The 14262-nt window shown below is 33.6% G+C and overlaps 1 protein-coding gene across 1 annotated transcript in view; it reads right to left on the bottom strand.

The window, feature by feature from the left end:
- The window catches only part of TTN (titin), a 322989-nt gene that overhangs the window by 132383 nt on the left and 176344 nt on the right, over nt 1-14262 (bottom strand). Inside the window, 24 exon segments of the mRNA XM_051986127.1 lie at nt 1298-1372; nt 3419-3526; nt 5912-5989; nt 6212-6286; nt 7027-7140; nt 8086-8178; nt 8592-8675; nt 8816-8899; nt 9013-9096; nt 9447-9533; nt 9680-9763; nt 10062-10145; nt 10266-10343; nt 10471-10548; nt 10675-10752; nt 10865-10948; nt 12580-12663; nt 12780-12854; nt 12971-13054; nt 13173-13256; nt 13440-13523; nt 13646-13729; nt 13843-13926; nt 14050-14133. Coding sequence (XP_051842087.1) covers nt 1298-1372; nt 3419-3526; nt 5912-5989; nt 6212-6286; nt 7027-7140; nt 8086-8178; nt 8592-8675; nt 8816-8899; nt 9013-9096; nt 9447-9533; nt 9680-9763; nt 10062-10145; nt 10266-10343; nt 10471-10548; nt 10675-10752; nt 10865-10948; nt 12580-12663; nt 12780-12854; nt 12971-13054; nt 13173-13256; nt 13440-13523; nt 13646-13729; nt 13843-13926; nt 14050-14133 — 2031 coding nt within the window.

Raw genomic sequence — 14262 nt, 5'->3', positions numbered from 1 at the left:
GCTCTGGGAAACCATCATGATGGTTTGAACAGTTTAAAGCATCTTAAAGAGTTTTAATGCCTTATTTTGTGAAACATCATTATACACAATTTACAAATAATAAAATATGAATACAAAATATTTAAGTGACAGCCAAAGTCAGTGAATTGGTGGCAGAACCAACATCTAAACTTTAAATCAAGACCTAATTATATTCATTCATAGAGTATTACCATCAGCTATTTATTTTTATTTCTTTTATTAAATGAGGGAATGGAATTCTTCACCAAAGTTCCACTTTGATGTCTCATTTTGGAATAAGGCATAAGCTCTGGAAAGCCCTACAAGCTGCATAGGCTTACCTGAGGACAAACCTAATTAAAAGTCAAAGAACTTTATCACCAGGAGGCTGGCTACCAGATGATAAGGAGGATAATAATGAAACTTTTTAATCATAGCAAATCATGAAACTAACTAAAACATGGAGTAATTGAAACCCATTCTGGTGGGAAAATCTCCCACCAATGAAATTATAGTTCTATCATTTTTAAAGAGACTTGTCTTAATTTTATTTATGAATAAAATTTTTAAAATGAAAAACAGAGCAGATAAAAGAACCTTGAAATTATTGATCTGTAATTGCACTGGCTCTTTCTTAGGACTAATACATTTCAATTTATTGCACTTAAGAAACATTTAAGTGAGGAAGCAAATTAAATGTATTCCTTGACAGAAAATCCTGATATAGTTGAAGAGATACTCTTCCCCTACCCTTGCCAACTGGGACAGTAACGATCTTCAGTTATGTAAAAGAAAACTTCTGCATCAATTTTTATAATTTTGTGAAAATGATAATATAGAAGTGAAAAAAACTAAAATTTTCTATCAGTTTGAAATCAACATTTCCACCTAAACATTTCTTTCTTTTTATTATACCTTATTAGTCATCCAGTAGAGGTTAAGTTGAGGAAAATACAATGAAAATTTATCCATATATTTCCAATGTTTAGATAATTGTTGGAAAATCAATTGATAGAAAATCAAGATAAAACCCCAATGATATTCTGACAGGAATTCCACAAAAAATGAGTGAATGAATAATGTTAGTATGATCATAATGGGTCCACAAAGCAATATTCTGTGAAAATAAGAGTTCTACAGATACAAGAAGAGCAGAAAGCATGATAGAGGAGGCTAGATATAAATATATTTTCCATAATGATCAGATAAATTTTAGAGATATTAAAAAAAGACAAAAACCATTAAGCTAGTATTATCTCTAATGTATATGAACATATTTTCTGCATTGATAAGATACCTTTTAGAGGAGTAAATTCCACCTTTTCTGGAATTTTTTCTGGAGGTTTTTCAGGAGGCTTTTTCTTTACAACAGCTTTAAAGAAGATGATTGGATTTTTTTAATAGCTGCATTTTGAAATGACTATTCAGAAGACATTGAAGAAAAATACCCCAGCCCCATTCAATGTTGAGAGCCATTCAATGTTGAGAGCCATTAAGAAGTGACAAAGAAGATAGAGAAAGCATTCATACTGTCAAGATATTTAGCTGCAGCCAGAATTAGAGATGGAAAATTAATTTCAAGACTGTTTCAGAAAGATTATTTTGATTTCTTGAAGTGTTAAATTCTGAAGGCAAAAAGTTTTCATTAAGTATAAGTTATATAATCCAAGTTTAGATTTTTTTGCCTCATGAGGCAATGATAAATGAACAAATGAATACCCTTCCAAAATATCTTGCACATAGTAGACATATAAATGTTTATGAAATTAAATGGAGCTAAAAAGGCCTCAATTAAATTGTAGCTGATTAAACTTAAATTTTCCATTGTCGCTAAGGTAGAAGTGACAGAAGCTCAACTATCCCCAATTTTTCCTAGTATTCTAGATTGAAGAGAAAAGATTGTGGTAATTATTTTGCCATATTCTGGGCTTTATGCTTTATCAGGAAATAGCAAAACATATATTTAACTTTGATATAAACTTTGGTTCTCTTCCCTTATCTTAAGGTCAATATGCTATTGTTCCAAGAACAATTAATTTCTCATTATTTTCTCATCATTCAGTTGAGTTACATGGATTTCAATAAGGATACAGAAATTCTGCATAATGTCACTGGAAAGCTATCTCCTCTGCAGGTAGGTAAAGATATGAAAAAACATAATAATGTAGGAATACTTTTCAAGTATTCCTTTAAAATTGGGGTGACAGCAAAGTCAATCCATAACAAGTGAATTTGTCTGGCAAATCTAATAACACAGCATGACAGAATGTTCTTACTTTAAGGTACTTAAATGCTTAAAATATTAAGGTTAGTAATCCTTTCTCTTTTTGTAATAGCTCTCAAAAACCCTGATATATATATATATACACACACATACTGTGTATCATGTATATGTATATATTTTAAATCAAATAGAACTTTAATAAAAAATAGAAACTGAAATTTAAGAAATTAATCAATAGGAAAGCTGAGTAGAAGCCAAGGATCCTGGATGATCTCTGAACCACCTCTCTTCCTATAGCCAGATTACTGTCATGACATTAAAATAAAAGTTGAATGATGCCATTTTGTGTTCAAGAGCAAGAATATTTTTTTTTTTACCATGTTTCTGAAGTTACCAATGAATACTTATCAGGTTTATGGTACCATAGAAATTTTTTTTATCCTTATGAAAGTTTGGAGGGGCATAGTATTCTTCAAAAATAAAATTCTGCCTTTGGTATGAATTTTTTAAAGCAATACTGCTTTGAAAAGTATGAAACACCCCCAAAGACTCACACACACATTCCTCATGCTCAAGACCACAATAATAGGCAAACAGGCATGGAAATCAGGCTATAAAGAATTTAAGAAATTAGGATGAAATGCTCCAGAATCAAGATCTTATAAGACAAATGAAGGGCTTGTGAAATAGGTATTTTTTAATATTCCTTGCATCAAACATTTTTTGATGGGCACTAGACAAAGCCTATTTCTTCATTTGCTTTCAGGTTAGCAAGATTAAGCAAAGCTTCAAGAAATCACAACCATACCTACCCCCATCTCCCCAATGTTATTTCACTTGACTCTCAGAAGTCCCATCTTTCTAACACTTTAATTGCATATCTAACTGTCTACCTTGGATTATGGCCATTTGGTACTTTCCCTATTTCTTTACTAGATTAGAATTTCTCTTTCCAACCCTTGAAGTACTTAAGATAGTCCCTTGGGTTTATCAGGCATCAATAAATATTTTGTTTTGGAAGAAAATTGAGGCAGTAGCATTAGACATAGCAGACAAGCTCCTGGTTTGGTTTAAATAAGCAATGAGTAAAAATGTTTGAAAGAATACACTTCCAAGATGGTTTTGGAAGTATTAAATTCAATCAGAAATTTTGAAGCAGGTTAAGAACACTTTGAAAGTCAGTCACTTTGGTACCTTTAAGCTGGACTGTTTGTTCTTTGATTTCCTCCTTTGGTGGAATAGGGGCCCGTGGTGGTGGTTTGAATTTCGGTTTCTCAGGAATCTTCTTTTCTGGTTCAGGTTCTGTTATTTGATAGAGTACGATTGGAAAGTTAGTAGATATATATGAAAGCATGTTGAGATGAGAAAAAGATGCCTTTTTATCTATATAACATGAAACAAGTAGCACATTTCTATACAGAAATGAGAGATACAACAGACTATTTTCATGACATGAAACACATTTAGACGAGCTACATTGACATGAAATATACTGTACAAATGACACTGAAGTATAAGAATTTAGTGCACATTGAAAACAACACCATCGCAAGGACAGATTCAATGAGACACAATATGGTGGCACACGATGAAAGAGTACTATTTCAAGATGAAGAATAATATGGGGGATGGCATAGGTTTAAGCCTAATGATCTGAATACCTTTCACGGGTATTTCTTCAGGTTCTGGCTCAGGCTCTGGTGCCACAGGCTCAATCTGCTTTATGATTTCACGTTCTTTAAAGAATATTGACAAGGGATATGGGATAGTTATTTTTAAAGACCATAATTGTCTTTTATCATGACTTGTGATTTTACAAATATAATACTTTGTCCTATCCTTTCCTTATTCCCCAAATTAAGAAAATTAATTGTAAACTTGCAGAGTGAAAGAATTGTTTACTTCCTACAAAGTACCAATTGTTTAAGATATATTGAGATACAGACAGACACCGCAGTTAACAACCATACACATGCCCCGCCAAAGTTCATAGAGTTGCAAAATGTGGGTAAAATATTTTTTGCTTCTAGACAAAAACCTAAAGGATATTTAAAGGATTTTTTCTTTTCTTTTAAAGATTGCTTTATATATTTTGTGTGCTCTGAGGAGACATAAGATAAAAATTTTAAGGCATCCTTAGTTGTACACTGGCTTTTCAACAATTTCAGTTTTCCCATAGTGGTGGTCCAGATTATTTTGTTCTATGCTAGGGGAATCATCCATCCATCCATCCATCTATCTATCTATCTATCTATCTGTCTATCTATTTATCCATATATCTTATGGATAATATCCATATATTATTAGCAATAAATGATCACAAGTATTTGAAAGAGAAAGTGATAAGCAAAGAGAGGACTAAACTACTTTGAGATTTACTATTACAAGATATAGCACCCTTCAAATATTTTGATATTTTCAACACAAGATTTTACATATAAGTTTTAAAAATACCTTCAGTAGGAGGAGTCTCCTTTCTATCAATGGTTATGGATGCTTTTTCTTCATAAATAACCTCTTCAGGAGACTCTTCCACTTGAAAAATATGATTTCACTTTAGAAGATATCCTAAACCAAATCTGCTACAATTCTTTTAATGTTATGATGCAAAATAGCAATCTTATATTCAACACAAAATCCCCCTTTAAGAAGACTTTTAGGTTCCCAGCACTCAAGTACTGTCCATTTCAATAAAGCAAGAGACAATGAATGAATACAAGACTCAGTTCTGTGGTCAAAAAGAGATAATTAAGAAGAAAACTTGATGGTGATGAATTCATGACTTTAGTAGTAGTAACTCTGGGTACCTTGAAGTGGTGGAACTTCTGGTTCTTCAGGTACTGCAACAGAGACAACTTTCTTCTCTGGGACACTTATCTTGGGTACTTCAGGCACTTTAAAGATATTAATTCCTTTTATTTTTAAGACTTTAAGAAGCACACAAAATTCTAGAAAGTTCAGAAGAAGTAACACAAAAGAAAGCTCTTCACCTGACATGACTTCATTGAACAATATGCCATAGAACTATTTCAAAGCATGACATCCATAGTGGTTATAGGTAGCCAGTGAAGTGTTAGTTCTTATTCATGTTCCTCGAATCTCCTATCTCCTTTTCTTTTCTGCTTTCAGCATCATTCATTCACTTATTCATCATCAAGAATTTATAGTGAATATTTATTATTTGCCATGCATTATGCCATTATATTCTTTTGACATTTGATTTGGCAGTAACAGACTCATAATTTATACAGAACTCACAACCTAAATAAACACTCAAACAATATGTAACTGCCAAAGAAAAAGAGAGTCTTTTTCTTCATGGCATATACCTTTAATTGATGGAACTTCAGGTTTTCTGATAACAGTGACAGGTTCCTTCTTTGGTGGGACAACTTTCTTGTGTAATCCAGGCACTTTAAAGATATTAGTTTGTTGATGTTGATTTTTTAAAAAGAATTTCAAGACTTTACAAAGTATTAGGAACAGAAATAAAATCAAACTTACTGGAATAGAGTTAATATTAACTGGGACAAATCAAAAGTATTATTGACTATGAACAGGAAATAATGACATAAAGAAATGAAGCCACACAGAATAACAATAAGCACAGCTTATGGGGTTTTACTAGACTACCAAAGATTAAAGTAAGAGAATTTTTTTTTATTATAGCAATAATAATGTAGATACCTTTAACTGCTGGTGCTTCTGGCTCCTTAGGAACAGGAACTTTCTTCTCTGGAACAATTTTCTTTGGCACCTCAGGTACTTTAAAGATATTAGTTTCATTTAAATTTTCAAATTCAAAAGATATGGAAAATAACTTGAAAAAAGTGATACACATATCTAGATAACAACTGATCATAACAGACATTGAATATAACACAATCAAGGAAAATGTTAAAATCACAGACATCACTATGAGAAGGCCTAAGTATTACCCACTTTCTTATCCCCCACGCTCCCCACTGATCCCTTTCCAAAATGTACCTTTAGCAGGTGGCGGTTCTGGTTTTTTGACAACAGGCACTTTCTTTTCTGGGATGACCTTGGGTACTTCAGGTACTTTAAAGATAAGAGTTTCTTTTAGATTTATTTATATTTAAAAGTCTCACAACTTGTATTTATCTTGGAGCATCAAGAAAGTTGATTGCTGATGAACAGAAGGACTACAAACATGCACATTGTCTGGGTAGTAGCCTCATGGTTAAGATGGATGCCTAATATCATATAGCATTCTTGGGTATAAAATCAACTTTTGCCTGTTCTTTCTCCCCTTTATTTTTTAAACTTTCAATTCCATGAAGGCAAAGCATTTATCTAAGATTTTGCTAACTTCCTCAGAAAATACCACATTGTTCTGCGCACTGTAGGTGGCTTAGCAGATGCATGTTGAGTTAATTTAATTGCTGAACAAAGGGATATGAATAGCTTTTTAAAGCCACTATCTAATTTTCAAGAAATCAACAGTTTTCATGCCCTTCCTGATCTTTCTTAATACTCTCTGACTTTATCTCCCTCTGACTTCTAGCTCAAAATCATCCTATGTATATCTTATTTATATATAGTTGTTTACATATTTATCTCCCTAGTAGACTGTGAGTTTCTTCAGAGAAGGCACATATTTTTTTTTCCATTTTTTGTATCCTCAGCCCTTAGTACACAATAGGTAAAGAAATAAATGATCATTGACTTGACTTCAAGCAAAAAGGCAGAATTTCCTTTCTTTTTTTAGTAGAAAGACAAGCAATAGTTTTTTAATGGAATCAAAGACTTTCCTAAATATAATTATTATTGGCTTATACCTTTAGGTGGTGGTGGTGCTGGTTCTTCAGGAATCGGGACAGGTGCTTCCTCCTCAGGAGCTGGTATTTCCTCCTCTTCTACTTCAGGGACAACTTCTTCGGGTTCTTCATATACTTTAAAGATATTAGTTAATTTTAATTTTATCTTTAGCTTTGTTCAAAGTTCAGAGTTAACTATATCAAAAGACACAACAATGTCAACCACATAATTTGTAACTTTGTCAAATAGACAGGTATACATAAACACACATACATATAATCTCATATTTTAAATGGGAAGAATCACATCATATAAGAGTTTAACATTTTAAAACTGAATAACATCATATGAAGAATTGACATTTTGCAATGGAATGGCATTTTGTCTTTATGGGATTCCCTGTTTCTATTAACAACCATCACTGGATTAATAAAAAATTTGGAATTATCTTTTGACTCTTTTCTTTTTATCTCTGTCTCTTTGCCTTTCTTGTCTCCTCACCTACATCCAACCAGTTGCCTATTTGATCATTTTCTGAAATATCTTTTGTACCAAATTCAGGTCTTCATGAACTCTTACTGGACCACTGGATCACTACTAATAGTCTCTTAATCTTCTTGTCTTTCAATTTGCCTTTTAAAATTTTTCATATGGATGTCAAAATACTCTTTCTGACAAAAGTTTAATGCTAGTTTGATTAAAAATTAAAATCTAGCCAGGTTTCTGTGTACTTTTTTCTTATTTGCATGAAGAAATATCCCTCTTTGTATATGGTTTTTCTTATTCATAGCCACGTTCTGCCCATTCATATCTATCATCCTCCTTTTGTGAACATATTTTATATATATGATATATTATGTTATATATTGTTATAGATACATATGTATATTTATAATAGAGAAATCAGGTTTCTTTTTGGTCTGTGGGACCATACTCAAGATTGCTTTGATCAGATAAATCACACTTTCAAAGTTAGGAATTCTTAGAGCTAATTAAGAGATCTAATATGAGACAAATTCTTAAATCATTAAGCAGAAACAAGAGAGGGGAAGTAAACAAGTAAGTGGGCTCACATGTACCTTCTGGTGGGGGAGACTCCACTTTCTTGGGAACAGGAACAGAAACAGGAACAGGTTTCTCTTGAGGGACAGGTTTCTTTGGTACTTCTGGCACTTTAAAGATATTAGTTAATTTTACTTTGGATCACTTGAGAAATATGTGATGTTTACTTGACTATATAAATGAGGTTCTGACTTTGTACAACTATCTAGATAGCTGATCCAAAGATGGCAAGAATTTATTAACTGAAAAAAAAGTCTGAAACTGGATCAGATAAAAAAGTAATGACAAGAAAGAATGTGTATTGTAAAAAATAATTCTATTCAAATACATCAATGAAACTTATTTAAAAAAAGGTTGAAGGAATAAGAAGGGGCTTTTTTGGATCCCATCTTTCAATTAAAAAATGCAATTTAAAAATTATAAACATAATGTCAAGAGCACTGAGAAAAGAAGATTTGATACAAAACAAATTTCAGGATCAGAAGAGAATGGTTTTCTTCAGAGTTTTCTCAATAGTTTGTACCTTTAGCAGGTGGGGCTTCTGGCTTTTTGGGGACAGCCACTGGCACTTTCTTTTCAGGAACAACTTCTTTGGGAGGTTCAGGCACTTAAAAGATATTAGTATTTTTAATTTTAGGATTTATAATCATATTTGAGGAAGAAAAAAAAGTAATTTTCAAGACCCACAGAATCCTCCTCCCATGTCCTTCCCCTTGTACTCAAAAACTTCCCAATACAATCATATACCTTTGACAGGTGGGGTTTCTATCTTTTTGGAAACAGGAGGGGGAACTTTCTTTTCTGGGACCACTTCCTTAGGTACCTCAGGCACTTTAAAAGATATTAGTAGTTTTATAAATTACAGTCTTGAGAACAAATAGAAAAAATCAGGTACATTTACAAGATATAAAGATGTGAAAAACATTATTAGTTATGATAAGTACCTTTTGCAGGTGGGCGCTCAGGTTTTTTGACAACAGGTGGAGGGGCTTTCTTTTCTGGTACCATTTTCTTGGGTGGCTCTGGCACTTAAAAGATATTAGTATTTTCATGTTTTAGAAACAATAAAATAAGTAGGAAACATATAATAGCTTCACCATGCACAGACTTTTAAACACTTGTGGTAAGGATCTTTTTCTGAAGGTTGGGTTCTTAACTTGGTGTTTAACATGAATTGTTCTTCAATATTTTCTGATAACCTATTCCAATGTAATTGGTTTCTTTGGTAATCCTACATAGTTTATTTTATGCATTTAAAGACAATGTTTTGAAATGAGAATCCAGTGGCTTTACCAGGCCACCCAGGGGATCTGGGACACACAAAAAGGGTTAAGAATCCTGATTGAATTAGAGATATTTGAACAGGTTTCACAGATACCTTTGGGTGATAGAGGGGGAGGCTCTGGCTCTGGCTCTGGCTCTTCATATATTTCCTCTGGAGTAACTTCCTCTGGTTCTTCATACACTTTAAAGATATTGACTAATTTTACTGTTAAAATTTACATAGAAACCACAAAAATAATTTTGGCTGAAAATTCATTCTCTAGACCAAAAAATGACAGGTGGACAGACAGACTTTCCTTCCTAATTTGGTTTGGTTTTGCTCTGTACCTTCAGGTGGTGGAGTCTCTGGCTTGGGAGGAGCAGCAACAGGCACCTTCTTGGCTGGGACAGTTTCCTTTGGAACCTCGGGTACTTTAAAGATATTAGTATATTTAGGTTTAGTTAAACTCAAGAAAAATGGAAATTATCAAGTCCAGTCATATGTAATGAGTACTTTTAACAAGTGGCACTTCAGGCTTTTTGGGGATAACAAACAGTATTTTCTGTTCAGGAATGATTTCTTTAGGGGTTTCAGACACTTTAAAGATGTTAGTATTTTTATAATTTTAATAGTTACATTTACTAGAAATATATATTTTTATCTCCCCCCCCACCTCTCCCAAGAGAGAAAGACATACATTCCTTAGCCAGAATGACTAGTGACTGATACCTTTAACTGCTGGGGCTTCTGGCTTTTTGGGGACCATTACTGGCACTTTTTTTTCAGGGATGACTTCTTTGGGAGGTTCAGGCACTTTGAAGATATTAGTATTTTTAAATTTAGAAATGGTGAAGACAGATGCAAAACATCAAAGAGTGAAGTACATGTTTTTAAGCATAGAGCTTTCTGAATCAGATGAGTATGCATAAATACCTTTAGCAGGTGGGACTTCTGGTTTTTTGGGAACAGGCATTTTCTTTTCAGGGATGACTTCTTTGGGAACTTCGGGCACTTTGAAGATATTAGTAGTTTTACATTTAGAAATGGTGAAGACAAATGTAAAACACATCAAAAGAGTGAAACATGAAAATGTTTTTAAACATAGATCTTTCTGAATCAGATGAGTATAGATAAATACCTTTAGCAGGTGGGACTTCTGTTTTTTTAGGAACAGGCAGCTTCTTTTCAGGGATAGCTTCTTTGGGAGGTTCAGGCACTTTGAAGATATTAGTATTTTTACATTTAGAAGTGGTGAAGACAAATGTAAAACACATGAAAGAATGAAGCATGAAAACGTTTTTAAGCATAGATCTTTTTGAATCAGATGAGTGTACATAAATACCTTTAACAGGCGGGACTTCTGGTTTTTTGGGAACAGTCACTTTCTTTTCAGGGACAACTTCTTTTGAAGGTTCGGATACTTTAAAGATATTAGTGATTTTATAATTAGGCACTATGAAAATCAGTAGGAACACCAAAGCATTTTAAAACGATGACATATCTTCAAAGTTAGTACAACAGTTAACATATACCTTTAGCTGGTGGCACCTCTGGTTTTTGGGGGACAGCCACAGGTACTTTCTTTTCAGGAACAATCTCTTTGGGTGCTTCAGGCACTTTAAAGATATTAGTAATTTGATATTTAGCAACTAAAAAGGAGAAACATTGTCTATTTTCACAGGAAAGAAAAATTTTAAGGGCAGATGGGTTCTGTTTCCCAATCCCCTCAAGGAATAAAACAGATAAGATATACCTTTAGCTGGTGGAGACTCTGGCTCTAGGGGAACAGTTACAGGCACTCTCTCTCTTGGGATAACCTCTTTAGGTGGTTCAGGCACTTTAAAGATATTAGTTTTTTATATTTAGGTGTTTTAAAAACAAGTAGAAAAATATTAGTGGACATTATCTAGCAGAATTGCATCATATAGTAGAAAAAGTGTGTTGGGTTTGGAGCTGATTTAAATCCTGGGTTCAAATCCTGACTGCTATTTAATACCTTTGTGACTCTAGGAAAATTGCCTCTCCTTTCTTAGGCCAGTTTCTTTCTTTCTTCCTTCCTTGAAAGAAAGGGAAGGGGAAAAAGTTCTCCCTCTCTTTCTTTCTCTTTCATTTTTCTTTGAACTCAGGTCCTTTAGAATTCAGGGCCAGTGCTCTATTCACTGGGCCATCTAAGTGCCTATAGGCCAGTTTTCTCAATGATAAAAGGATGGAGTTGGACTCAATGATATTCTAGCTCTAAAGCCAGATCGTTTCCCCCCATAATGACAGTAATGGGGACAAATATCTTTAGCTAGAAAGAGTACTAGTTTTTGGGAAACAGACATAAACACTTTCTTTTTAGGGACCTTTGGGAATTTACAAATATTAGTATTTTTATGCTTAGGGATTTCAATGGTCATTTTCAGGAGCAGAAAAGATGTTTCTTAAGAATGAGTTCACCAGTGATATATACCTTTAGCTGGTGGTGCTTCTGGTTTTTTGGGAACAGGCAACTTCTTTTCTAGGATGACTTCTTTGGGAGTTTCAGGCACTTTAAAGATATTAGTAATTTTATACTTAGGAGTTATATTTTTCAACAGAAACATCAAAATATTTTTGATAATAGAAGACAAATATTTTCCTCTTAGTAGCAACATATACCTTTAGCAGGTGGGGCTTCTGGTTTTGGGGGGACAGTCATAATTATTTCCTTTTCAGGGACAGTCACAACTATTTCCTTTTCAGGGACAATCTTTTTGGGAGTTTCTGGAACTTTGAAGATATTAGTATTTTTTTTTACATTTTGTAGTTACCAAAATAAATAGAAACACAAATCACATTTGTACAGCAAAAAGCAATTTTTTGTAGGCCAGAGAAGCTTTTCCCCATCTCCTCCCTAGGAGTTCTGGCTTTGGGGGTCAAGCATAAGCATTTTCTTTTCAGGGATAATTATTTGCAGCATCTCAGGCATTTTAAAGATATTAGTATTTTTATACATAAGGGTTATGAAGTTTAATAGAAAAATCAAAATTGTTTAAAAAACAGAAGACAAGACATCCCTCTTTCAGAATTAGTTCAGCAGTGATTACACCTTTAGCTGGTAGAACTCCAGACTTTGGGGACAGCCACAGACATTTTATTTTCATTGCTAACTTATTGGGGTATTGCTAGCACTTTCAAGATGTTAGTATTTTTATACATCAGAATATTTTCAAGAGCAGAAGATAAGACACCCCTCTTTTATAATTATTTCAGCAGTGATCTATACCTTTAGCACGTGGGACTTCTGGCTTTTGGGGGACAGCCACAGGCACTTTCTTTTCAGGGGTGATGACTTTGGGAGATTCAGGCACTTGAAAGATATTAGTGATTTTAAAATTAGGAACTATGTAGGTCAGTTGATATATCATTCTGATTTAGAGCAGATGAGAAATACTTCTTCAGCATTATTTCACTGGGGACATATACCTTTAGCTGATGGCACTTCTGTTTTTTGGGAGACAACCACAGGCACTTTCTTTTCTGGGACAATTTCTCCAAGACCTTAAGGCATTTGAAAGATATTAGTATTTTTACACTTAAGGATTATGTTGTTCAACATTTTCAACAATAAGAATTCATTTTTCATCTTTCCAAGTTACTTGACTAATGACATATACCTTTAGGAGGCAGCACTTCTGACTTTTTGGGGACAGCGACAGGCATTTTCTTTTCATGGATGACTTCTTGGAGCACTTCAGGTACTTTAAAGATATTAGTATTTTAACTTAGAGGTTATGAAGCTTATTAGAAAAACAAAAATAGTTTTAGTAAGAGAAGACAAAACATCTCTCTCAGAATTAGTTTATCAGTAACCTATACCTTTAGCAGGTGGGACTTCTGGCTTTTGGGGGACAGGCACAGACACTTTCTTTTCAGGGACAGTTTCTTTGACAGGTTCAGACACTTAAAAGATATTAGTAAACTTAAAATTAGGAACTACAAAGGTCGGTAGAAAGTTCAATCTGATTTTTAAGAGCACAGGATAGGATATTTCCCCCCCATAATTACTTGACTGGTGACATATACCTTTAAATGGTGGGACCAGGACATCCCCCCCCCCATAATTACTTGACTGGCGACATATACCTTTAAATGGTGGGACCTCTGTTTTTTTGGGAACAGCCACAGTCACTTTCTTTTCAGGGACAATCTCTCTAGGAGCTTCAGGCACTTGAAAGATATTAGTATTTTTACATTTAGAGATTATGTTGTTCAACAGAGACTTCAAAATATTTTCAGTAACAGGAGACAATATATAAATCTTTCCAAATTACTTGACTGGTGACATATACCTTTAGCTGGTGGAACTTCTGACTCTTTTGGGATCGTCATGGTCATTTTCTTTTCAGGGACAACTTCTTGTGGCACTTCAGGAACTTTAAAGATATTAGTATTTTTATACTTAGGGGTTATGAAACTTAAGAGGAAACATGAAAACAGTAATGAAGATAGGACATCCTTTCATAATTGATTCAGTGGTGACATATACCTTTAGTAGGTAGGGTTTCTGGTTTTGGGGAGACAGCCATAGGTACTTTCTTTTCAGGGACTACTTCTTTGGAAGGTTCAGGCACTTGAAAGATATTAGTAATTTTAAAATTAGGATCTATGAAGATCAGTAAAAATGTCAATCTGATTTTCAAGAGTGGAAAATAAGGTATTTTTCTTTTATAATCACTTGATTGATGACAGATACCTTTCACAGATGGAGCTTCTGGCTTTTTGGGGAGAGCCACATGTATTTTCTTTTCTGAGGCAACTTCTTTGGAAGATTCAGGCACTTGAAAGATATTAGTAATTTTAAAATTAGGAGCTATGAAGATCAATAAAAAAATCAATCTGATTTTTCAAGAGTGGAGAATAAGATATTTTTCTTTTATAATTATTTGATGAGACAGATAGATACCCT

Source organism: Antechinus flavipes, chromosome 3 (genome assembly GCF_016432865.1).
Source record: "Antechinus flavipes isolate AdamAnt ecotype Samford, QLD, Australia chromosome 3, AdamAnt_v2, whole genome shotgun sequence".
Lineage (NCBI taxonomy): Eukaryota > Metazoa > Chordata > Mammalia > Dasyuromorphia > Dasyuridae > Antechinus > Antechinus flavipes.
This window is presented reverse-complemented; position numbering and strand designations above follow the sequence as displayed.